This window comes from Eubalaena glacialis, chromosome 12 (genome assembly GCF_028564815.1).
Source record: "Eubalaena glacialis isolate mEubGla1 chromosome 12, mEubGla1.1.hap2.+ XY, whole genome shotgun sequence".
Classification (NCBI taxonomy): Eukaryota; Metazoa; Chordata; class Mammalia; order Artiodactyla; family Balaenidae; genus Eubalaena; species Eubalaena glacialis.
The window spans coordinates 8,054,921-8,081,805 of record NC_083727.1 but is presented as its reverse complement, the minus strand read 5'-3'; the positions used below and the strand labels follow the sequence as shown (position 1 = coordinate 8,081,805).

Below are 26,885 nucleotides of genomic sequence, written 5' to 3'. Positions count from 1 at the left end.
CTGGGACGCATTTCAAAGCAACACATAAATAGCATCCTCATTCTTTTTTTTTTTTTGGTTGCATTGTATTCCATGCTATGGATGTATGGTGTCTAACCAGTTCCCTATTAATGGACATTTATTTCATAACTTTTGCTATGACACTGCAACAAGTAACCTGGCCTACATGTTGCTTCTGTAAGTGAAGGTGTATTTTCAGAATAAGGTTAGGGTTTGAAGTGGAATTGCAAGACGTAAGAATAAGTGCATATATAATTTTGGTACTCCATAGGGCTTGAATCATTTTCCCATTCCCACCAGAAAATTTACGAGCACTGTTTCTCCACAGCCGTGTAATTTCAACGTGCATTTCCATTATAAGTGAGGACGAACAGACTTTTACGATTCGGACCATTGCTGGTCTTTTGTGTGAAATGTCTGTTCATGTCCTTGCCCATTTTTCTCTTCGGATTTTGGTCTTTGACCATCTGGAGTATGGTTTAATCTCATCCCTATAAATCACCTCATTCCAGAACACGTTCCTTTGGGGATAAACGGTTTTGGTAAAACTGGATAAGGGAAGCCCAATCAAAAGATTACCTGACCCCTGTAGGAAGTATGAGACTTGTTTCACGTTTCCCAGGTAACACCATCGGTCTTATGCGACGGTCCTGATGACACACAGCCTTGCGTAAGGCCGTATATTCGACTTAAAAAACTTATATTATCGGGTCCATTAAAACCTCACAAGGTTCGCCTTCCCCTCGCCTCTCCGTTAGCAAGGTGCCCCTAGAGCTGCTGACATAGGTAAAACCTCCACGTACTAGACAATAGCTCCCCGGTTTCGCCTCGAGATTTCAAGGCGGGGACGAACCAAGCGTCCAAGAGGCAGCACTTCCTGACGGAAGAGAGAGCATCGGTTTCCAAATTCTCAAAACTTCAAACAGCGAGGGCTCACGAAGCCTCAATTGACCGGACTCCCCGCCCACGGCGGCGCTCCTTAGGTTGCACCTTGCCGCCAGCGCGCGGAAGCATCACAGATGGGTGCTGTACCAAAGAGTGGCCAATCACGCGCCGCCTTCGCCCAGATTCCTCCGCCAGAGGCCGCGCCGCAGCCGCAGGTGGCCCGGCGAGCGCGTCCACCCGGCGCCGCCAATCGCGACCCCCGCCGCCCTTCCCGTGATGCCCCGCGGCTGACCTGCGACCTCGCGGCTCACCACTCCCTGCGGCCCGCTTCTCTCCCCGCCCCCGCCGAGCTCGCAGCGCTCCGGCGGCCGCGGGGCGTGCCACCAGGCGCAGCTCCTCGTTTAGCGACTCGAGGCCCTCAGCGGGCGCCCTCCCTTCGCCTTTCCTCCCGGCGGCTGGGCCCGGCGGGCGGGAAGCTGTGGCCGCGTCCGTGACACAACTGGTCGGTGAGTGGGCCGGGCGCTAACATGGCGGGGCGGAGAAGCGGGCGGGCGCCGGCGGCGGCGCGGGGCGGGGCGGCGGGAGGAGCGGGAAGGGGGTGGGGCGACGGGACCTCGCTTCCTCCCTCAGCGCCATTTTGTGGCAGCGAGACCTGCAAATAAAGGGGAGAGCCGGGGCTGTGGCGGTAGGAGGAGCGCGGGGGCCGGCGGCAGTGGGGTCGGGCGGCCAGGGCAGCGAGCGGGCAGCGCGGAGTCAGCCTATGTGACTGGGCGGCGCCGGCGCGGCCTCCGTCAGGAGAGGTAGGTGCGGGCCGCCCGCCGGAGCGGCGGCGAGGACCTCGGGGTCCCCAGGGCTGAGGCGCGGCCGCCCGGCCCGGGAAGGGGCGGACGGAGCACAGGGGGCGACTCGCGGTTCCCGGGCCCGCCGGCCTTCCGTTATCCGCGCCGCCTTTCCGCCTGCAGGGACACTTCCGCCACCCCGAGGCCATTTTACCTCAGTCCTCAGGGTCCCGGGGGCGAGGTGGGCGCTCCCGCGGGGCGGGCGACACCCGGAGGCCGCCCCCTCGGTGCGCGTCCTGTCCCCGCCCCGGTGTCGCCGGCTCCCACCTCGGCCGGAGCGCGAGGACTGGCGGCACGAACGAGTTCAGCAGGGGAAGGAAAGCAGCGTTCGTTGACCACATCTCACGTCGCGCAGTAGCTTAATATTGCAGCTGCGTTGTCTTGTAGACTTCCATTTTTAAATGATGGCATGCGTTCTGAATTAAAAGAGAAAAATTATTTATTGAATTAGAGGTTTTCGTGAAATTTTAGAGTCTCACCTCGGATCCCTGTAAGGCTGTTACTAATTTTTTAAAACATATTTTACTAGTCAGTAGGGAGCACATAGTGGAAAAGTCCAAGTTTGTTTTGATGGAGTCAGTTGGATATTTGATCCCAGAGGACTGTGTTAAAATCCTTAATAACCGTGTTTATAAAGCAAGAAACGATTCTTTTGCCCGAGATTAAAAAAGATAGAAAAATACTTTCATGATCATGTTACAGTCCTGAGCTGTCCATCTAGTTTTCCTTCTCAGAATTTAGTTAATTCCATTGCTGAGGAAGATAAGTGGAAGTCACGCGTCTGTCACTACAAGTTCTACCGGGTTGTTTTGTTTGTTTGTTTGTTTTTTAATTGAAGTATAGTCGATTTACAGTGTTGTTAGTTTCAGGTGTGCAACAAAGTGATTACCGGGTTTTTTATTTAAAAACTTTGACCATTAAGATTTCTATGACAGATAAACATGTTGTAGACATTTAAAACCCCATAAAAAGCTACCGTGAAAATCTTTTCAAGATGCCTAAATGTTATATATGTACACATGCCATTTAGTAGCATCTGATTAGGCAAGTTGGGGAAAGAAATCGCGGTCCATTAGAAATTGGGAAAGAAATTGGGGCTTGTCATAAAGATGAGGTTAAATTTCAAGGGTTTGGGTGGCTGTATTCCTAGAGTGCGTTCAGATTTTACGTTATCTTAAGCAGATAGCTATAGCTAAGAGATCAGTATTTTCACTTCTCAGTGGCGGAACTTAGGCAAACTACCTAAATTTCTAACTCCCAAAGGACAAAAGTACTGATAAAAGTGTATCCCAGGCACTGCTATTTTTTACTTAGCTCGTGTAATTTATAGAACTTCATAATATATAGCTTTCCTGATTGAATTTTGAGTATTTGTCAGAAATGAGTTGGTATAATACAGAAAATCCATAGCAGCCTTGTGGCATGGAGATGAGAGTTGCAATAATTATATTTGTACAGTACGTTACAGCTTTCAGAGTCCGTTACACTCTTGTATGTATGTATAGGTGTAATATAGAATCCCCTTGAAAATATTTTTTGTTTAGAGGTCTTGATCATTTTCATTCAATTGTACATTATCTTGCTCTTGAAAAAAAATATTTTTCTTGCTCTTAAAAATTTTCTGTTGGATCCTTTTGCAAAGCAAGACGTAGATAGTATTTGGTTTTATTCTTGTTTTTATTACCTCCCATTTTTCTGCATCCAAGTATTTTCTATTACTAAGCTTATTAGAGCAAAACTTTTCAATATTCCTATAACAGTATATCCATTAGATGTTAAGGCAGTGCATCAGGCTAGACTCAGTGCTATAAATAAACATTCTCAACTCTTGAAAATGTAGTTGGTGGAATTTAATCTTTCCGAAATACACATTAAAATTCTCTTTTATGTTAATGTTAGTATTTTATTTGAAATATCTTTTGTTTGTATAGTATCTTTATGGCACTTAAAACATTGACATTCGTAGCACTTTGTGGGGCAGGCAAAATTGGTATCCTCTTTTTGCTGATTTGGAGACTGCAATCTAGAGAAAGTGACTTGCTCAAGATCACATGACTGATACATAGTCAAGAAAGGTTGGTCTTCCAATTCCTAAGAAGTACACTTCTACTACAGTGCGTAGACTAATACAGTGTCAGATTATTAGTTTTTTACGTTTAGTTGTGATTAGTTTCAGCAAGGTACATGATTTCTTACTGAAGTTGTGTTGGCTGGTACTTGCTTCTCTGTTAAGGGAGAACTGAGTTGCATAACTTGGGATCATAATGCCAGGGAAGTACTGGGATCTGGGATGCTAGGCACCTAGCCAACCAAAACTGAACTCTCCATCATAAGCTGTTTCTCAGTGTAAAGGCATTAAGAGTAGATGGTGGTTCTGACAGTCTAAACTTAAGAGCTGTATTACCTCTGAATTATCCACATGGATAACAAAACTTTACATAAAACATAAAACCATGTTCTAGCCAATCCTCTCAAACTTGCTAAAATGTAGCCAAATTGGTCAATTTTTGCTTTTTTTCTATTTTGCTTTTCTGCATTCTCTAGCTAAGCTTGATCATTATTGAGGATGGAGGAGTGGGAGAATTATCTATCTTCATCAGTTACCAACTTTTGTCCTAACCCCCCCCCCCATTTTTTAGTAAGTAGCTGTTTTAATCTGAGTTAATCACCTAATGATTCATAACCCTTTTCATCATCTAGAAAATGGAAACTAACTTCAACTTTAAAAGTTGTGGTTATTAAATAAGTGATTCGTAGCACTGGGTATATATTCATTTTTTCCCTTCAAGACTCAGGGTTCAACTCCAAATGATATTTCAGTCGTTCTATTTTTCTGATATGTGAATAGCTTGTTCTAAGAACCTGGAATATCCATTGTCTTTATGAATGTAGAATTAACTTTAGATGGTATTGTGCTTGTCAGTTGTGCTAAAAAAAATTGCCGGGGGGGGGGATAAATTTCACAGCACATGTGCAGTGAGAGAGTCAGAATCGAGAACCAGGTTCTATTTTGATTAAATAGTTGAATGTTGATGCTTTCAAATTTTAAGCTTGTTTCTAATTTGCCTTTTGCCACACTGTCCATTTAACTGTTGTGGCATATCATGGAATCTCAAGCAAAGATTGACTTTTCACCAGCAAAAGATAAGGGAGGAATTTCTTACTAAATGCTTATGCTTTGATTTCCCAAGTCACATATTCCATAACATGTGGAGTGACTTGTGATTGAGAGTCAACATGTGAAACACAAACATATATACAAAACCTGTATTTATCCCTGACTTACATTACAAATTTAAACATCTATTTTTATAAAGAAAATGTAGATATTCTTTAAGCAATGTGTAATTAGAATCTACCCAGCATCAAGCTTTTTAAAAGGAAAGAGAACATAAGCCAGTGTTAAAAATGTAAATAACTTGCTGTTTAGAATTCTGAAAATTGGGGGTCACCAAGAGTTCTGCAGTGGGGCTTAGAGACAAAAACAGGAGCGGGACTCCCCTGATGGTCCAGTGGGTAGGACTCCGGGCTCCCTATGCAGGGGGCCAGGGTTCGATCCCTGGTCGGGGGAACTAGATCCCACATGCCACAACTAAGAAGCCCGCATGCTGCATGTGGCATTATTTCATTCTTTTTTATGGCTGAGTAATATTCCATTGTGTATATGTACAACATGCACAGTTTTGAGATGGGAAGCCTTTAGAAGGATTTAACCAGAAGACTGACATATAGGTACACATTTATATACTATTTAAGTATGTTAAAAGGTCAAGTGGCTCAAATTTTCTTGTACCTTTTTAATACGTTATTAGTATGTTATTGATATTTACCTACTATTTAGCATTGGACAAATGGGAAGTTGAAAGGAAATGTTAAACTTGAGTTGTGGATTCCAAGAGGTTGCAGTCTAGTGGAGTGAATACACATTAAAACCATTTTAAAATAGAAGTAGTCAGGCCTCTGGAGATAAACATGGTGAGGGTTTGTTTCCAAATGCTTGGATTCACTCTAGAGTCACGTTAGGATAGTTAGTCACTAAGCAGCTGTCTATAACTTGCAATGGAGATTATAAACTGGGTGATAAGGGGCCTAAAGTAGGCAGGGGCCAATTCAGAGAAAAAGAATACCGATTTTTAAATCGTAGAAATATGGCCATGTCTTCATAGGTATTGGTTGGGCATAGAGACTTGATCAACTCCATCAGCTCAGAAACAAATGATAAATGCTCAGGTTTTTGTTTTACATCCAATGATAAGATTATCAAAGAGGGAAGAATTAAGCCAGTTAATTTATGATATGATCAATGTATAATTTTTTTCCTTAAAATGTACTGATTTCTTCAACTCAGTGTACGTAATCTGAAAATCAGGGTTTAATGACAGTATGATTAGAATATTTGAATTGGGATTGTATTTAATGTAAAAAATGGTCTTGAAAATCATCTCCTTTTGAGGAATCTCAGATATTCACTAAGAAGTCAAGTAGCTTTTAAAACTCAGTTTTACACTGTAAATTCTTTGATTAAGTTATTTTTGTGTATAATTGACATGTTATTTTCAGGTGTACAACATAGTGATTTGATGTTTGTATACATTGCAAGAGGATCACCACATAAATCTAGTTACCATCTGTCACTATACGTAGTTACAAAACTTTTTTTCTTGTGGTGAAGATTTTGACTCTTTCAGCAGCTTTCAAATCTACATAATACGGTATTATTAACTATAGTCACTGTGCTGTACATTATATCTCCGTGACTTATTTACTGGCTGCTTATTTGTTTGGAGTTTGTAGTAAGTATGGGTAGGTAAAATAAACTAAAAAGAAAGTTTAAGATGTAAGGGAACATTTATGACTTTGCTGCTAGAAAGGATACCTAGGAATAACTTTAAATTAGCTTCTTTTTGTTAAATTTGAATATTAGGAAATAGCACAAGTATTTTCAGTAAGCATAATAAAGTTAATGAGAGTATTTCTGTCATTAATCTTTTTCAACAGGATTAAGTGAATTTTATGTAAATTTATAAAAGAAGCTAATTTTGAGATACAAATTATTCCGTGACATGAAGTTAAATAATGTAGGGATATTTTTATTAAGGTGTAAATACCTTCATACCTGCATTGTGTAGTGATGAATTATCGTGAGGATGATAGATTTGACCTTACTATAACAATGTTAATTCTGTAAAAGGAAAGGCTTAGCAACAGGTATTACCCTTCCTCTATCCTTCCAACAAGATGCCTGGGATACTGCCTGAGGCCAGTATCGGACTTCAGCACAAACCTATTACTTCTGCTGCCAGATTTGTCTTTCACAGGGCAGTTGTAAGAATGCATTGAAAAATTGTATTTCTTCGGGACTTCCCTGGTGGTCCAATGGTTAATTATATTTCTTTCAATCCTTTGTGGCAACATTACAAAGACTGATCAACTTTTTTTTAAGAGAGTTTTAAAAAATAATCTAATAACAATAGTAATGTAAGATGTTAACAAAGGAGAAACTGGGTGCAGAGTGTATTGGAACCCTGTAATATCTTTGCAGCCTTTCTGTAAATCTAAAACTAGTTTAAGAGGTATATATTTTTTTTCACATCTTTATCGGAGTATAAATGCTTTACAATGTTGTTAGTTTCTGCTGTACAACAGAGTGAATCAGCTATATGTATACATTTTATCCCCATATCCCCTCCCTCTTGAGCCTCCCTCCCACCCTCACTCTTGAGCCTCCCTCCCACCCTCCCTCTTGAGCCTCCCTCCCACCCTCCCTCTTGAGCATCCCTCTAGGTGGTCACAAAGCACCGAGCTGATCTCCCTGTGCTATGCAGCAGCTTCCCGCTAGCCATCCATTTTACATTTGGTAGTGTATATATATCAGTGCTACTTTCTTACTTCATCCCAGCTCCCCCCCACCCCACCCCGTGCTCTCAAGTCTGTTCCCTACGTCTGCGTCTTTATTCCTACCCTGCCACTGGGTTCATCAGTACCGCTTTTTTAAATTCCATATATATGCGTTAGCATACGGTATTTGTTTTTCTTTCTGACTTACTTCACTCTGTATGACAGATTCTAGGTCCATCCACTTCACTGCAAATAACTCAATTTCGTTCCTAAAAGGTTTATTTTAATTTAAAAGAATAACCTAATGATTTGGTTATAACTGAGTTCAGTAATAAATTCGTTTGAAAAAGCCAGTATTTTTTTCTTCCTACCTTAACTGGAAGAAAATCAGTTGACTTTCCTCTCTTTACTCCTTTTTCTAGGATTCAAGATGACCAACGAGGAACCTCTTCCTAAAAAGGTTTGTTTTTTCAGCAGTTTCTAAGCACTTTTTTTGACGAATAGAGTTGAAGGGACTATCCATATTGTTTGCTTGTTTACTCCCTTGTCTTATATTAATAATAGCATCATGGGTGTATAATGTGTGAGAAATTGTATCTAATACGTAATATATTTTTAGAATATTTTCAGCTTTTGGAAAACTTTTGTAATAATGACATCCCCATGGTCAACTTGTAGCCTTTATCATATGAATATTCCCAGGTATGTAACTACAAATAATGTCAAAATAAGAGATTATTTTACAAGATCCTATAAGTTACTTATTTTCTTTTTTTCCCTAACTTAAGTCCATTTGGTTGTAATGCAGAACCACTTCCGTATTTTTCAAAAAAGGTTACAGCTAGTTGGTTCTTAGATTCTACCATTTCCTCTCAAGTTTTATTTTCTAGTCTCATTCTCCCCGTTTTATCTTCAGTTTAGTCACTATGACACACACACAAAAGAATAACAGTTTCTAAGAGGTATTTATAATCCAGTTGGGAGAGTAGGGTTATGTGCTTATTAACCAGTGAATATTTAAGTGGACAATTTAAATAGTAAATGTTACAGAAATTTCTGTTCTAAGTTTTGGGGTCAAGTGCTTTAACAATCTTGAGAATTACTGGGTGCTTTCTGTTAGGCTTTCAATATATTCTGGTGTAATGATTTTCCCTTTTCTGGCTTCTGATAGTAACGTTACTGGTAAATGCTACAATTTGAAACATTCTTATAAAGAAAAATGTTTTAATATCTTATAAGGGAAATTAATAAGACTTAATTTTATATTAAAGTAGGAGAGGTACCTCAGCTTTACAATCTTCTTTTGGTATAGAGAAAACATTTCATATTTCTCAATTTGCAAAGCAATTTCATCTCTTTAGAATATCATGCCCATTTTAAAGAACTTTTTATTTTGAAATAATTACTGATTCATAGGAAGTTGTAAAGAAATGTACAGGGAGGGGGCTTCCCTGGTGGTGCAGTGGTTAAGAATCTGCCTGCCAATGCAGGGGACACGGGTTCGAGGCCTGGTCCGGGAAGATCCCACATGCCGCGGAGCAACTAAGCCCATGCGCCACATCTACTGAGCCTGCGCTCTAGAGCTCGCGAGCCACAACTACTGAGCCCGTGTGCCACAACTACTGAAGCCTGTGCACCTAGAGCCCATGCTCTGCAACAAGAGAGCCACCGCAATAAGCCCGGGCACCACAAGGAAGAGTAGCCCCCGCTCGCCGCAACTAGAGAAAGCCCGCGCTGCAACGAAAACCCAATGCAGCCAAAAAAAAAAGGGCTTCCCTGGTGGCGCAGTGGTTAAGAATCCGTCTGTCAATGCAGAGGACATGGGTTCAAGCCCTGGTCCAGGAAGATCCCACGTGCTGCAGAGCAACTAAGCCCGTGCACCACAACTACTGAACCTGCGCTCTAGGGCCCACGAGCCACAACTACTGAGCCCTCGTGCCACTACTGAAGCCTGCACGCCTAGAGCCTGTGCTCTGCAACAAGAGAAGCCACCACAATGAGAAGCCAGCACACCGAAACGAAGAGTAGCCCCCGCTCGCTGCAGCTAGAGAAAGCCCACGCGCAGCAACGAAGACCCAACGCGGCCAAAAATAAAATAAATAAATTAAAAAAAAAAAAACTTTATAAAAAAAGAAATGTATAGGGAGGTTCTGTGCACTCTTCACCCAGCCTCCTTCAGCGTTAACATCTTGCATAACTGTCAGACATCTTGCAGAGGAATATCAAAACCAGGAACTTGACATTGGTACAATCCACAGAGCATATTCAGATTTCCCTGGTTATGTGTGCATTCTCTGTGTGTGGCTCTATGCAGTGTTATCACTTGTAACTTAATGTAAACAGCACCACAACCAAAATAGTTACCTGAACCATTACCACAAGTCTCTCTTATGCCATTTTTTATAGCCACATCCATCGTCTCCCACTCCATTCTTAACCCCTGGCAACCACTAATCAGTTCTTCATTTCTAAAATTATGCTATTTCACAAATGTCGTATATGTGAAATTATGCTGTATTACGTATCCTTTGAGTTTTTTCACACAGCATAATTGCCTTCAGCTTTATCCAAGTTGTTGCATATGTCAGTTGTCTGTTTCTTGTATTGCTGTATTTCATAGTATCATAGTTTACTATTCACCTGTTGAAAGACATCTGGGTAGTTTCCAGTTTTGGGCTATTGACAAAGCTGCTGTGAGCATTTGTGTACAAGTTTCTGTGTGAAAATAAATTTTCATTTCTTTGGAATATGTGCTTAAGAGTGCAACTGTTGAGTTGTATGGAACATCCATTTTTAGTTTTAAAAGGATTTGCCAAACTATTTTCCAGAGCAGCTGTACCATTTTACTTTCTCACCAGCAATGTATGAAGGCTCAGTTTTTCTGCATCTTCACTCAGTATTTGGTGTTACCACTATTTTTTTATTTAGCCATTCTAATAGGGTGTAATGATAGCTCATTGGGTTTTAATTTGCATTTTCCTAATAATGATACCTGTTTTAAAGATAACAAATAGTCCACCTTTTAAAAACTTCGTTCCAAAAAATAAGATTTTTTTTTAAAAAACGTCTTAGTATGTATTGAGCCATTTAAGTTTCAGACATTTCAGTACAGGCTTCCTTTTGGGAGGAGCTTTGTGTGTCTTTGGTAAAAAGGGGATTCCTAATAAACCAGCAGTTGAGGGATTAAAAGTTTGATCCTATCTTCATAAAAATAAGAATGTAAGTGCCAGTGGTGTTTAATATTTAAAACTTCTAGAAAGAGCACTTAGTTTGTATCATAATTCTCTTTATAGGTTCGACTGAGTGAAACAGACTTCAAAGTTATGGCACGAGATGAATTAATTCTCAGGTAAAATGTTCTTTTACCAAATAAAAATCTTTCTATAGAACATTATGTTGTGATTCTGTACTATAGTGTTTATCTTTATGTGAGGTTTTGTTTTTAATGTTAATACATCCTCAAATCATTTAATATATTTTTTGAACCCCTTCCCACGGCCTGTTTCTTCATTATATAAACATTGGGGAAAGCATAACACTTTAAAGAACTAAAGCACTAGCTTGGGTAACTAACTTCTAGACTGATAGGTAACCTGAATTTTTTTCTTGTAGAGGGCAAATATTCAGAACTTTAACTTGAAAAGCATTTGTACTTCATATGTATAACTTGCTATGGGGAAAGACCCTGCTCTCAGGAAGCTTTCAGTTTACCAAATGAATAGACTTGTTTTGATGTAGTTAATTTTTTTACTTTTCTGCGTAACATATGGAAAAGTTGTACTCCTTAAGGATATTCTTCTTGTTGTGGAAGAAATATATTATTTACTGGTGAAGCAAAGTTACTCTTTCTCATAACTGTGACCTTGGTCAACTCATTTAACTTTATATCTTTCATTTTATTATCTGCAAGTTAAAGCAGTTGGATTAAATTACTTTTAAAGATGACTTCCAGGTCTGAATTTCTGTGGTTATCTTAAAATGTCTTACTAAAGCAGATTGTCAAGTACAGCATTATATTATTCATTTTTCAAATGTAAGAAATCAGAAAATGGGATCACGCTTGTTTTGTATTTTATAACTTAAATATATTCTTTTTGCATTTTATCACTATGGTAAGTTTTTTACGAGGTAACTTTTAGATAAAAATAAAATGAATGTTTTTCAGGGCAACCTGCAAGTTCACTGAACTTTTTCCTCTAGAAATTTCAAGGAATTTTTACTTGAGGAACTGAGTAAATTTAACAGAGTGGAAGTTGGGGAGAGAAAAGGTGGTTTTATGAGAGGGAAACACGGATGACATGCTCCATTGTTTCCTAGAGCCTGATAATTTCCCACCCTTGTTGACTTAACTAGCTACTCTATTGCAGACATGCTCTTTATTTTCCTTTACCGTAATCTCATGCATAGAACAGTTTTTCTATTGCATACCTTCATTTTCCTGCACATAAAATTTAAATACTTAGTATTTTAAAATACTCTTGCCCTTCCCTGCTGATGTAGACGCTTGTGATATACTAACGCTCGTGTTGATGTTCTCTTTGTACCTCTGATATGGTACACTCCTTGCCTTTTATCCTCTCTTAGATAATTCCTCTGGTTAATATGTGTCGTTTCTTGATTTAACTTTTGGGGGAGAAATCGGTACTATAATCGTAATTTAAAAATCAGGAACAATTTTTTATGTTAAGTTACCTTTAAGGTTTTTAAAATCGTGCAATTTATATTCTTGAGGTCAGTTTAATTTCTTTATTTAGGGACTTCTCATTTATGACTTTTAAGTAGGTTTTTTCCTCATTAATTCTCTTTGTGATTTTAAATTAACTGCTACTTAGTCTCTTTTTCTACTTGATGAGGATGTTTGGTTTGAGCTTTTATATATATATATATATATTTTTTTTAATTTATTTAAGGCTGCGTTGGGTCTTTGTTGCTGCACCTGGGCTTTCTCTAGTTGTGGCGAACGGGGCCTACTCTTCATTGGGGTGCGCGGGCTTCTCATTACGGTGGCTTCTCTTGTTGTGGAGCACGGGCTTTAGGCACTCGGGCTTCAGTAGTTGTGGCTCGCGGGCTCTAGAGCACAGGCTCAGTAGTTGTGGTGCACAGGCTTAGTTGCTCTGCGGCATGTGGGATCTTCCCGGACCAGGGCTCGAACCCACGTCCCCTGCATTGGCAGGCAGATTCTTAACCACTGCGCCACCAGGGAAGTCCCTGAGCTTTTATATTTCTCATTTCCTCTAAAATAAATAGTTCTTATATAATCTCCACAAAACATCTTTATTCATCCCAAAACGTTGAATGAACTCCTTTTTGTGTCCTAGGTTGTAGAGGCCATAAAAATGAGCATGCCCTTGGCCTAGTCTTTATGTAGAATGGATTAGCTTGATATTATGGAATATTTTTGTTCATTGTGTTGTAATGTTAATAAATCTCATAGCAAACTTGTCAAAGGTTTTAAGATTATAAAAATATTTTCTAAAATCAAAGTAAATTTTAATGAGCACTTTGAAAACAGCTCTTCAGTAAGCAAGGTGGCAGACAGCTTACTTTCCAGGAGCAGTTGCTTACATATAAGACTGGGGGAAGTTCATTATGTGCAGTAATTACCAAGAGCAGCTAGTATGGCCTGTATTTTGAGGGTAGAGGAATATAATGAAGAAAGGTCCTGATGGCATATGGCACGTATGGAAGTTGTTTCTGCTAATTAGATATGCTTTTGAAAAATAGTATGTTCTTCCCCCCCCTCCTTTTTTTTTTTACTTTGAGAGAGTCACATGGTATTTTCACTTAAGAGCCGAGATAACCTTCAGTCCCTTATAATCAGGCACTTAAAAAATTTTTTTTTTAATGTTTTTTTAATTTTATTTAATTTTATTGATTTTTGGCTGCGTTGGGTCTTCGTTGCTGTGCACGGGCTTTTTTTCTAGTTGCGGCGAGCAGCGGTTGCTCTTGGTTGAGGGGGGCAGGCTTCACATTGCAATGGCTTCTCTTGTTGCAGAGCACGGGCTCTAGGCACGCAGGCTTCAGTAATTGTGGCACGCGGGCTCTGGAGTGTGGGCTCAGTAGTTGTGGCACACGGGCTTAGTTGCTCCGCAGCATGTGGGATTTTCCCGGAGCAGGGCTGGAACCCATGTCCCCTGCATTCGGATTCTTAACCACTGCACCACCAGGGAAGTCCCTAGGCATGTTTTTAAAATGCCTTTTGTTTGAGGTGGACAGCATATCTGAAAAGTAGTGTTAAGTTTTTCAGTCAGCTTCCATAATCCAGGCAACATGCTTAACATCAGTGATACAAAGTCCTGTATGGTGTGTGATCTGACCCATGGGAACACTGCTTGGTATATTCTCAGCAGGGAACACTTTTCTCTGTGTTTCCATTTACCTAACTCTTGTAAGTTGAGAAGGAATAATTTTGAAGTGACTCATTTATTATGGGTTAAACTAGATTTATAGTTATCTCAAAATGGAAGAGATATTAAAATTCATGCAGTGGAATTCTCAGTATTACTTAAAGCTTATGGATGTGGTTTTCTAGTATATTTAATAAAAGCAATTTAAACATAACAACTAATATGGATTTATTTTTGTACTAGGTGGAAACAATATGAAGCATATGTGCAAGCTTTGGAGGGCAAGTACACAGATCTTAACTGTAAGTTTGAGTTTTAGCTTCCTAAAGACTATGTGACTATTGCCTTTTAGATTGTTGTTATAAGCACAGGATAACTGGTTTTACTAAGTAATTTTTATTCAAGCATTTTATTGAGGAACTCTGTCCAGGCACTGTGTTAGGTGCTAAGAAATAGGTGAATGAGACACGCTCTCTCTTCTTGAAGAGTTCGCAGTCATTGAAGAAGACCAACCTGCAATAATCTTATAATAGCACCTCTCTTTTAACTGAACTACAAGGTTCTGAGAGAGCATAGATAGGGAAATTCACAACTACTTGAAACTTTCCTTGATGTGTCCCTTCCACAGAGAAATTTCAAGTGAAACATGAGTTATTACTCTAGAAGAGAGAAGCAACCAGTATTAAATTTATGATAGCTTACATTGTAACAATAGGGTATAGCTATGTATTTATGGATTTTTCAACGTCTGCTAAAAATAATACAACAAAGTTTATCATTTCAGACTAATTTAGTCTTTGTCACTTTTCACTGAGTTAGAGTAACATACTATTTGTGAGTATAAAAACCAGTACACTTTTCCAAGTTCAGAAAGCTTAATATCCTAAAATCTCAATTATTGTATGATTATAGTATAATCCATAGAAGTTGTGAACATTATGAAAGCTTAAAGTAATAATTGTCTCTGCAGTTATGGGCATGTTTATATTGAATAGGTTAAAAACGGTACTAATCAGGACTTTGTGAATACTTCATAGTATAAACAAATGCAAATAAATGAAGTTTCCTGGTGTTTGTTGGCAACAGATTAGACTATAACAACGTAATCCCGTCTAGCATTAAGTGGCTGTGGACCCGTATAACAGCACTAACTCCTAAAAGAGCACTCATGATCAGGAACAAATTTCATTGTTACAAAAGCATTGATAGAATAGAAAGTAAAGACTTAAACTTTTTACCTTGGTTTTTATCATCTGTTCAAAGGCAATCAGAACTTTCTTTTGGTTAGTTCAGTTTGATCTTGAAATTATATTTCATGATGTTGGGGTTTTTTTTCCTTTTAATCATCAGCTAATGATGTAACTGGCTTAAGGGAATCTGAAGAAAAACTAAAGCAACAACAGCAAGAGTCTGCACGCAGGGAAAACATTCTTGTAATGCGACTAGCAACCAAGGAGCAAGAGATGCAAGAGTGTACTGTAAGTATTTCAAATGTTTTAAAGTCTTTTTGAGGAATTGGGGTTTGGATCACATTATGACATGTATTCATTCACATTAAGCTAATTTTGTATACTTAATACGAATTTAGATGCACATTTTGTTAAGGTAGAAATGCTTTGAGCTTAAATGTGCTAAATGTAAAATTTTGATAGATAACCTTTCATCATTGGATTTAAAGTAATTTTTCTGTGGCCAAGAAGTCAAAAATCTTAAGTTATTCTCTGAAATCTCCATGATTTATAAGAATTCGTATATTGGTTCAGATATCTTTAAGTAACTGATATCTGAGGGTATAAGCAGCATTTACGCTTTACTAAGCAAGCCGTCTGATTAGTTTCTCCTCTGCTGTCTTTACCCCTTTCTGCATAAAGTTATTTTTCTTAGTATCATCAACTTCTACCATGTCTTTTAATTCTTAATCTTTCATTTGTACTATTTGCCATGTCTACATAGATCTGAAATCTAATGGTATATTTGATCCTCTAGCTCTGGGATTGAATTTAGAGTCAGTTTTATGCTGTCTTTGACAGTCTTAGCCCTTTCTTTTAGTGTTTGTATATGTCAGTTATATAAAATAGGGGCAGCTCTATTCCTGTTGTTTCTAATCGTTTTTTTTTTTCCTTTCTTTTTTTTGTTTTTTCGTTTTTTTGTTTTTGGGCTGCACTGCGCGGCTTGCGAGATCTTAGTTCCCTGACCAGGAATCAAACGCAGGCCCCTGCCGTGAAAGTGCTGAGTCCTAACCTCTGGACCGCCAGGGAATTCCCTGTTGTTTCTCACCTGAAAAGCTGAAATTTTCCTGAATTTTTTTGTGTAACCTCCATTTGATAGTTATTAAAATCTAATGCATAAGGCAATATTCTGGTCACTGGAGACTAATCATCTGTGGGGCACAGTTCTGTTTCTTCTCTCACCAATAAGATGTTCTTTCGGGCTTAATCACAACCCTTACTCTGCTTGTGCAGACGCTGTCTGTTGTCCACATTTCCACAAAAGTCTTTAGTCCCTTTTCCTTCACTTTTTCTTTCCTTTTTTCTTTTTTTTTTTTTTTTTTTTTTGCTGCGCTGTGCGGCATGTGGAACCTTAGTTCCCCGACCAGGGATCGAACCCGGGCCCCCTGTGCCCTGCGTTGGGAGTGTGGGGTCTTAACCACTGGACTTCCAGGGAAGTCCCCTTCACTTTTTCAAAATGACTTCTTTACCTGTTAAAGAGTAGCCTCTGTTATTTTCTCTATCTTCTCACCACTCCTTTTGTTTCTACCAATTTAGTTTCCATCTGCACTGCCACTGATATTTTTTCTGTAAAGTCACTAATGAATGTATTAAGAAATTTCTCTTTCTCAGCACTCATATGCCTTTACTTTCCCTAACTTCAACTATTGACCATTCCCACCTTTGGCTTTTTTTTTTTTTTAACCTAGATACTTGGTTCCAAGAAGTCTTACCAACATTTTGAATATTGGGTTTTTGTTTTTGTTTTCCTTTCTGTAACACCCACCCATCCCATTCAATTTTTTTTTTCTCTTAGGATTTTCACGTCTAATGGCATGAGTACTACTTCTCAAGTGCCTAGTCTCAAAACCATTTAATCCTTTTTTTTGTGATATTTAGGACTCTAGGTTCTACCATTTACTCATTAATAGTTTTAGGTTTCCCTGTTAACATGGCACTGTGCCAGATGCTTACACATGCAAAGGATGAATCTTACCTTCAGAGTACTAGCACCTGGTAGAGTGTGACTAGATGGTGCTGATGATAATGTCTCATAAACCCAGTGCATCTTGATTTCTTTCTATCTCTTGAATCCTGTTCTTGACATCCTAGTCCAGATACTCCTTAACAGTTGCCTAGATAGTATGTGCTGTTGACTCACCTCAGTGATTCTACAGCCATCCCATATACACTGGCAGTTTTGATCATATTATGCCTAATCAGGGCCTTTGGTGATGCCTCATCACCCTTTTGTCATCTCAACCTATATTTAAGATTTTTTTCAAGTAGAACCTAACTTTTTCCAGCCACATTTTTTTACAGCTCTTCTCTGCACAGGCCAGCCGAAGAACTCACTGCTCTTTCAGTTAGAACACAGTGCAGTTTTGCAGAGAGATTAGCAGGAGCAAACACAAGGAAATGGCAAGCTTATGTGTAGCAGATGAGGGCCGTTCACTTTGGTATCTAAATACTAGTAACTATGTTAGGGTAAGAGAGGCAGTGTTTTCTTCAGTGATAGCGGTACGTGGTATATGTTACATGGCATGCTTTATTCCTGTTAGATTACCTCAGCAGCTGGCATTATATTGAATAAATAGGTGTACTTTTTGGTTTAAAATGAGTTACTTTTAAAATTCCTCAAGCTGAAAGAGGAAAAAATAGTTCTGTTTGCTCAGTGAAATACTAACTAAATATATCCTAGTATATTTGTATCTTTTATGGTAGAAATTAGCTGCTTAGGAAATGTTAGTTTCAATCCTATTTAAGGTTTAGTGTGGAGCAGGATCTTGAACCAGATCTACTTTGGGTGTGAAGAAAGTGATGCATTTAATGCTGATAAATTGTATCTCATATTTTAGAAATGTATTTTTAGTGTGCTAGTAAATAGTACAACCAGAGTTGAAGTTGAAGGTTTCATATGTAAGTAGAGGGATTTGGTATGGTGGAAAAAGCCCTAGATTGGGAGTCAGGAGGCTTGAGAACAAGTATTCTAGTTTTAGTACTGGCACTGAACTATCCTTGGACAGTTGGCTTATTTAATCTCTCAAAAATAAGCAGTTTGGACCAGGTCAGTCACCTTCCAGCCTTACAATGCTGTGATTCAAATCTACTTGGAGGGAAAAAAAATGAATATGTGCGTAATTTTGGGTTACGGTGCTGTTTATAAAGCTGTAATGCCAACTCATGTAAATATGTAAGTACTGTACATTTTTAAATTTAGAAATGCAAATATGTTTTAAATTATAATCTTGTACCTGGTGTATTTTTAGGGAAGTTGTACATAGACTAATTTCCCATAAGCACAGATTTACTTTACATAAGTAATAATTTAAACTTTGCTTTTTTCCCCCAGTGGGCATCAGCATTTTTAGTAAATATAACAGTGATTGATTAATTGATCGATTGATTTTGTACTGTTTTGGTTGCCAACGTGTTAGTCTCCTTATATTTGAAGTTTCCAAATACGGAGTGCAATCAAATGGCCTTTACTCCTACATGGATAACCTTAAATAGTTTCGTGGGGGTATTTTTTCTTCTTCTTTGGCTGCGCAGCTTGAGGGATCTTAGGTCCCTGACCAGGGATCGAAGCCAGGCCCTGGCAGTGAGAGCACTGACTCTTAACCACTAGACCCTCCTAACCAGGGAATTCCCAAATAGTTGTTTTTAATTTGTCATTTTTTTAGAGAATTTTATGATCAAGGGGGGAAAGGACTTAACAAGCAAGTTGGTAAATCCAGTGAATGAAAGGGATTTCATCTCATCTTCTTCGGTATGTTTCTTTTGATTTGGTAGTAATTGGGGTTTTTTTTGCTTTGCACAGACTCAAATCCAGTACCTCAAGCAAGTCCAGCAGCCTAGCGTTGCCCAACTGAGATCAACAATGGTAGACCCAGCGATCAACTTGTTTTTCCTAAAAATGAAAGGTGAACTGGAACAGACTAAAGACAAACTGGAACAAGCCCAAAATGAACTGAGTGCCTGGAAGTTTACGCCTGATAGGTAAACAAATCATACTCCCCAGTCAAGACTTCCCTGACAGTCCCACTACGAGAAAGCTGTGGTGGGACAGCCGAGTACTCGTTTCCACACCAAGACTCAGACTTCTTGAGCCAAAAAGCCACATTCTTATACTGTCCAGCTTGTAATGGTTAATGTAAAACTTACCAGATGAACCTTGTGTTTCAGCTTTTTTCTCTTCCCCCTCCCCTTGCTTCAGAGGCCTGATGGCGTCGGACTATTCCGAAGAAGTGGCCACCTCCGAAAAATTCCCCTTCTAGAACATGTAGACACTTGAGAAATGTTTCTGTTTGAAGAAAATAGAGGGAGAAACAGAAGTCTTAAGTCTGTGGCACACTGTGTCTTCAGACAGTTTGGAGGAATGAAAACCTAGAGATTTAAAATCATGAATTGAACATGTAAAATTCCAGTAAATGTAAAGATGGAATATGCATCGCTCTTAACCTTGAGCATAGTGACTTAGAGACACTGTATATCAGTTTTGCCAATAAGACTGTGGACTTCGTGATTGTTGTTGAACTTCTGGGTCAAACTCAAATGAGGTGAATTTTGCCTTTAAAGGGTTTATTTGCTAAGAACCAACTTAATAGTCACGAGAGAATCAAATAATAGATGTCAGTACAAGTAGTTCATATATTTAACCATTTAGTTTGGGGCTCCATATTACTTGATTGAGCCTTAAATCAATGTGGTTTTACTCAATGGTTTGTTCTTTGAATGGTTGCTAATACTGTAGATAATCTTATTGAGGACTGTACAAATAATGAAGGTGTGGTATCAAACTTCAGGTCTAAACTGTTTGAAGCATTATAAACATTCATTTCACAACTAGATTGTATAAGGATATTAGCTGTGATGAGACTCACTGCGTTATTTTTTTCAGTAGTGAAATTTATTAAATCCCCATTCCATTCAACAGGCACATGTTGAAAGAGCATTGTCGTTGGTGTTAATGGGGGAATGTGTTCCTTCATTGTATTTGGGCCTTTTGTATTGCACTCTTGATATTAAATTAAATGTGCCTTGAAATAGTTGGTTTTTTTTTTTTTGTTTTGGTTTTGTTTTTTTTAAGTTCAAGGATTACTATGATGATTTTGTTGTACTTCTAACATTTTGGTTTTGGGGGGGGCTGTGAGAGCAGATTGATTTCGAAAAAATTGTTGCTGTGCTCTTCAAAGTGAAGGAAAAGGCTCTGTGTCTCATTTTTTAAAGACCTACTTTTTTTCCAGCTGGTATCATAAAAGACAAGGAGACTTGACACTTGTTGCTTTTTGACACCTTGTCCCAGGATATTGCAGTAGACATTAATGTGGGACAGCTTCACAGGGTGCCTGCCAGAAGATTGGGGACAGAATGTATTGGAACTGTGGGCTGGCCTAAGTGAGACATTTTGTGAATTGGAGAAAAAAAAAAATATAGTGATCATTTCTAGCAAATTCATTTGATCATTTAGATAAAAGAGGCATTATTTTCTTCATGCTTCCATCCAATCCTGGAGGTGAATTTTTTCGTCAGATCATTCTATAAGTCACCAATTCGAATTTTCACTTGGTGATAATGGAGTCTAAGATGAGTGGAAGATAAATGTTCCAGATTGCCCCAACGTTTAAGTGCAGTTTTAACAAGGGTGACTTAAGTTCTCTCTTAATCATTCAAATCAATTGTAAGTATCTTGTATGTGTGTGCTTTAGGGAACTGGTTGTGGGGCAGAGGGTGGGCTGGAGAAGTGGTTTGTGTGACTTCACGGCAAGAAGTTGCTTCTAAAATTCTCACTGCTTGTGGGGGTTGGAGGGTAAGTAACCAAGTCTGTTTGAAATTGGCTTCTTGTGCCCGAATTAAGGCTTTTGTGTCTATGTTATGCCATTTAAGATCACAGTAGAGAAGGCCTATGTATTCTTAGTAGGTCAGGAAATAATTCGTAAAAGGTGTCATTAACATGTACTCAAATTTAGCCAAGCATCTTTCTTTGCCACTTAGGTAACAGTCACCTTGAAGTGGGTTTTTTCTTCTTACTGTTAAAAAATTTTTTTTAATTAATAAGGTAATACATGCTAATGTATAAAATTGAAACAGTGTAAAGAAAAGTGGAGGTGAAAAGTGAGTTTTACTCCTGGGTGTGACCTTGCCCTTCCCTGTTCTAGTCCCCAGGAGTAGTAACCACTTTTAAATTTCTGGGGTATCATCAAGATAATTTGTATGCGTATACAGTAATTATATATATATATATTGATTTTAAACAAAGGTGACATACATGTATACATACATACAGATGATTTGTACCAGGGCTTTCCCAACCCCACCCCACTTTATCCTTGGGCATTTTCCATTTTTTACTATATTTAAATTACTTACCATTTTTAATGGTTATATAATATTTTCATTGTATTAGTGAATCATAATTTATTTTAATTACCTATAAATGGGTTTTTACTTTGTAAAAAGTAGGCTATAAGCCAGAGTTCATCGGGTGGTATAAATACATCATTAATTTGAAACAAATAGTCCTCAATCAATACTCTGTCTGGAATAATTCAAATAGAATGGGTTGTGTGGGTTTGGTTTTGTTTTCTACTTTTTTATTCTGTTTTAATTTTAAGAGAGAAAGATCTCATGAATTACGTTGTCCACTTTAGTTAAAATATTTCATACATGTGACAGTGCGTATATTTTAGAGTAGTTAGAGGGATATATTGCAGTGTTTTGACAGTTTTCAGTTTGCATTTAAACATTTAGGTACTTGTGTGTACACCTCTTCAGAATACCCTGTCTCCCTTCCCCTTGATAACAAAGCAGTGTACAGTGTCCATTCTTTTTTATAAATCATTCTCTTAAGTTATTTCCTATTATATTTTCTTTGTGGGTTGTTAGATTTTTTTTGTAAAATTATTCCAAAGACAAGTTACTTGTAATTGGATTCTTACCATCTTTTGTGATATGATGAACACAACACAAATTTTACATGACATAGTAAAATGACAAAGTTACAGAATGTTTAAAGAACAGCAGTTTTGTGAAGTTTTGTTTTAAAGTGATCACTAATTTTAGAAGTGGTAGGATTATTTTAGAACAGGCATTTATAAAAAGGCATGACTTCATAAATGAAATATTTTTTGCATTAGAATTTGTGATACTTTATATGAGGTTAAGTCAGGTCACAAATTAATGTATTGATTTTACAATTGTCTGTGTTTTTAAAAATTCATATAAAAGATTTCTCAGGTTAGTTGGTAAACACCGATGCCATATACTTTGCAAGAAAACAGTGTTGTGGGAGCATAGGCAGTAAAGTGGAAGGAATGCCCCTGTCTTAGATGATGGTGCATGTTTCTTATTCCTCATTTGATTTCTAAACTCTTGTTCAGTAGAGGCTAAAGTCTGAGGGTGCTTATAGGAAATGGGGAATATCTGGAGCTGTAATAACAATGAACAGAAATATCAGCTAATAAAGTTGCAGTGTAGAGAAAAAACCCTTACCTTACCACATGCTAACTCATGGTTTTCATCTGAGGCTCCTTTGCGCAGTGGTACCCCAGGTTTTACCAGAGATTTGTGTAAGGAAAATGTATTAAAAACTTTTGCTTGAATCATATTGGGTTAGAACATGTGCTATTGATAAAAGAACCTTGCAACACTGAGCCAAAGAATGAGAATCATTTACAAAGTGCTCCCATTTTAAAACATTTAAAAAGTGTGTGTACAGCAATTGCAAAAATGCAATCAAAAGCCCCAGTAACAGTGTCTCAACAAAACTTCACTGCTTTTCTTTAGCCTCATTAATAACAGAAATAATGACTTTTAAAGAGTTCTAATTTAAGTATATAATTGTGATGTTACCTTTGAAACTTGGATAGGGACAGTTTGATATTCTTGTGATGGAGTAAAGTTCAGAATGACCTTATTGGTTAAAAAATTTTTTTGCTGACACTTTCTATTTTCTTCTTTTAATTCTTTTAATAGGGCTTTCATTTGCCTGATATACTACTTCAAATTCATCTCATCCTTAATAGTAACATAGAGGATGAACATTGATTGCATTTTTGCAATTGCTGTGTATATGCACGTAGGTCTATAGTACATTGCACTAGCACTTGGTAACTAATTTGTTGAAAGTATGGCACTCCTAATTTGGCAGACACTTACATATTTGCATTATTTATGATAAGTAACACCAACCTTATTTTTGTGTCCTAAGGGTAATCTTTTCAACATGGATAAAATCTTCACCACATACCAATATTAAAATTTCAAAAACTTTCAGTTTAAGACAGCTCAAAAGTATATATATCATATGAAATTAAATGGGGGATTGGTGAATAGGAATAGTCCTAAGGCTTTTTAAAAACAGTTACTGAACAGGCCTCACTTAATGCAGTAAATAAACATTCTTGTGAGAACTGCCTATTAAGAGGCATCCTTAAAAATGCTGATCTAGCAGGAGTAAATATACTCTCATTCATTTATATATTTATAGGTGCTGATTTTTATATATTAGGTATTTTTAAAAAGTTTACATTGTGGTTGATGTTGCGTTTACCCTTTCAAGAACTTTTCTGTTCCATAAAGCTAAGTACCTTAGTGTTTTACTAATACTGGTATATCTAAATGTGTGTTAATTAACTGGCCTGTTTCTATTTCAAATTATAATTTGGGATAAAAATAGATTTCAGAATCAGTTATTAATAGAAACAAAAAGTGGCCATTTAGGTACTTTTTCTTTAGGTTTTTTAAATTTTTGCTGCTGTATTGGCAAAATACTGCAATGTACAAGATGGATGTGTTCCAAAAAGAAGATGGTAATTGTAGGGAGGCATCTGCTGTGACATAGTGTCATGTTCTGTACGTGTTACATCTTTCGTCGTAATAATCGCAAGCAAAGAAGGTTGTAGAGAGTTTTGTCTTCATTTTGTGATGAATGGCTCTTTCCTTTACAGCCAAACAGGCAAAAAGTTAATGGCGAAGTGTCGAATGCTTATCCAGGAGAATCAAGAGCTTGGAAGGCAGCTGTCCCAGGGACGTATTGCACAACTTGAAGCAGAATTGGCTTTACAGAAGAAATATAGTGAGGAGCTTAAAAGCAGTCAGGATGGTAAGGGGTTTTTTGAAAAGTTTGGTTAACTTTGCACTGGCTTTAAAATACTGCCAGGCATGAGTATTATAGATTAGAGTCTGTATATGCTCATCTCTGCCAATGGTTCTATAAAATTATAAGTGAAATATTTCCAGTTGAGTCAGCAAACAAAGCCATTTAATCTTAGCGGGCCCCTCACCCCCCCCCCCAGTCCCTGAATTGTTTATTGTGCAAATTTCATAAGAAGTTTTTGTTTTTTAGGGGTGGGATTTGGCAAAAGATAGAAAAGCTGTTGTATTACTAAGGCATTATGTAGCTATATAAATTTATATTCAGTGCTTAAAAGAGGGAATATCTTCATTTAACCAATTTCTGTAAGTGTAAATCTTGAAAGTATTTGGCTGTTTCCAGGGATCTGAAAATATATATAATTGATTGTGGAAATTCCCTGGCGGCCCAGTGGTTAGGACTCGGCGCTTTCACTGCTGGGGCCGGGTTCGATCCCTGGTCAGGTAACTTAAGTCCCTGCAAGCCACACTGCATGGCCAAAAATAGAAAATAATAAATATATAGTTGATTTTACCTTTTAAGATCCTATTTAGTGAATAAGATGTAATAGTTCTTTACTAAGACAAATGGAACTTAATTGTCAGCCGCCATCTCTTTTTTTGTTGGGCAAGTATAGTTTCATCCATGCTGTTTCTCCTTTGTGAGGAAAATTAGTAGTAAGAAAAATACCCAAGCTCTGGAGATTAAACAAATTGCAAATTTGTAGTTAATTGCAAAGAAGGTCGCTAGTCAAGCAATATCTTTAAAACTGCCTTTTCAAAGTGATGGTTCTTAGCTCTCACTATTTGTAAATATAGTAAATAGGAGGTTTTGTATAGTAGTAAAGGAACTCCCCCCCACCCCACCCCCAAGGCCTTTTTAGAACTTAATAGACATCTGTATTTTTATCAGTTTTCAAGAGTTATTTTCTCTGAATTTGTTCTTGGATGAGGGATAATCCTTGGTGACTGCATAGGCTTCTTTGGAGTATTAGAGGACCACACTTCCCCAGGGGCTAACCTGCTGTGGAGCTGAGACATTGGCTAGGAGGATGAGGCGTAAGGGGCTGGACATGTGGGCCCATAGGTCAACAAACGTGGAACAGATTTTGTGGGTTGTGACCAGTTTTATGTGGCTAGATAGTTTGAATAAATTTCAATTTGGTTGCTTTAATATATTTAAGCTTTTGCCTTCCTCCCCAAAACAAACTCATTGTTGAATGGCTATTTTAAAATTCCAAGCAAAATTTTAAAGTCCTCTTTTGTGATTTTATAATTTTATTTGTTTACTTAAACATTTACTGATTGCCTGGCTTTGTGCAGGCACTAAGAAATATTTTTAAATATGTTAAAAGAGATTAAAGTAGGTTTGACTCTCCTTTGCACAGAACTGAATGACTTCATCATTCAACTTGACGAAGAAGTAGAGGGTATGCAGAGTACCATTCTAGTTCTTCAGCAGCAACTGAAGGAGACGCGCCAGCAGTTGGCTCAGTACCAACAGCAGCAGTCTCAAGCCCCAGGCCCGAGTACCAGCAGGACTACATCTTCTGAGCCTGTAGGACAGGCAGAGGCCACAGGTAAAGACTGCAGTCGTCTGGCCAACGGACCAAGTAATGGCAGTTCCTCCCGGCAGAGGACGTCTGGGTCTGGATTTCATAGGGAGGGGGACACAGCCGAAGATGACTTCCCTTCTTCACCAGGGAATGGTAATAAGGCCTCCAACAGCTCGGAGGAGAGAACTGGCAGAGGAGGTAGTAGTTACGTAAACCAACTCAGTGCGGGGTATGAAAGTGTAGACTCTCCCACGGGCAGTGAAAACTCTCTCACACACCACTCAAATGACACAGACTCCAATCATGACCCTCAAGAGGAGAAAACAGTGAGTGGGAAAGGTAACCGAACTGCGGGTTCCCGCCACGTTCAGAATGGCTTGGACTCAAGTGTAAATGTACAGGGTTCAGTTTTGTAAAATTTTTTCCAGCAAATTTTTATACAGTGTCATTTAATTTGGGAGAGGATACTGTCCGGAAAATTAATTCATACTTTTGTCACAATTTGCCTTTTTTGTGGGTGCTTTTTTTTTCTTTTTTCCTTTCCCTTTTTCTTTTTTTCCTTTATTTTATTATTTTTTTTTTTTTTTGCTTCAATACCTCTGCCACTTTGGAAATTGTAACAGTTAATTACTTTGAATGTTGCTAAAAGGACATTTTGTGTAGGGTCAGGTTATTTTTATATGAGTTAATGTGAAGTTGTAAATGGAAATCTTTCCTTAAAGTGTAACACAATGATGTCTGTTTAAATCTGTGTCTATCCTAGAACCTGTGCTGTGTAAGGGCATTCTTATTCATGCTGTTATTGTACTTACGCACCATTCAGACTTGTTAGCGTAGATGTGGGTTTATGACTGCCAGGTCTGCCCAGTACAGTAGTTTTATCACTGAAAGTTGGACTTGTTGAAGGAGTCCTATAGTAGTTTCAGTGTTAGATACAGTTTTTTCCACCATACATCTGTGCATTTTCTCTTTAGGTGACTGAATGTTTAAGAAATTTGTGTGCATAGTTACTCAGTTTTTATGAACTGTTGTATCCTGTTAATGCATATTGCTCTGTGACTCCAGTATATCTTACCTGTA

The 26,885-nt window shown here is 38.2% G+C and overlaps 1 protein-coding gene and 1 long non-coding RNA gene across 4 annotated transcripts in view; one reads left to right on the top strand and one right to left on the bottom strand.

Moving 5' to 3' along the window:
* Positions 1 to 1,413, bottom strand: part of LOC133102458 (uncharacterized) — a 19,131-nt gene extending 17,718 nt beyond the window's left edge. Inside the window, exon 1 of the long non-coding RNA XR_009702954.1 lies at positions 1,178 to 1,413. This is a non-coding gene — a long non-coding RNA (uncharacterized LOC133102458). The remainder of the gene's footprint in view (positions 1 to 1,177) is intronic.
* Positions 1,179 to 26,885, top strand: WTAP (WT1 associated protein). Of its 3 annotated transcripts, none has more exons than XM_061207446.1 (8): positions 1,179 to 1,391; positions 7,985 to 8,022; positions 10,856 to 10,911; positions 14,153 to 14,211; positions 15,260 to 15,387; positions 18,938 to 19,116; positions 24,066 to 24,220; positions 25,638 to 26,885. In XM_061207446.1, exons 2-8 carry the CDS (start codon positions 7,993 to 7,995, stop codon positions 26,219 to 26,221), a joined length of 1,191 nt encoding a protein of 396 aa, XP_061063429.1. In that variant the 5' UTR covers positions 1,179 to 1,391; positions 7,985 to 7,992; the 3' UTR covers positions 26,222 to 26,885. The 3 variants fall into 3 exon arrangements, with proteins under 3 accessions (XP_061063429.1, XP_061063428.1, XP_061063430.1); XM_061207445.1 differs by lacking the exon at positions 1,179 to 1,391 and adding an exon at positions 1,519 to 1,685; XM_061207447.1 differs by lacking the exons at positions 1,179 to 1,391; positions 24,066 to 24,220; positions 25,638 to 26,885 and adding exons at positions 1,519 to 1,685; positions 19,334 to 20,165.

What these genes read in the sequence shown, in the direction of transcription:
- WTAP (XM_061207446.1), top strand. Translation starts at nt 7,993, where the DNA reads ATGACCAACGAGGAACCTCTTCCTAAAAAG. An exon ending in AAGAGATGCAAGAGTGTACT is followed by an intron (nt 15,388 to 18,937) that starts GTAAGTATTTCA and finishes TGCTTTGCACAG; the next exon opens with ACTCAAATCCAGTACCTCAA. An exon ending in TGGAAGTTTACGCCTGATAG is followed by an intron (nt 19,117 to 24,065) that starts GTAAACAAATCA and finishes TTTCCTTTACAG; the next exon opens with CCAAACAGGCAAAAAGTTAA.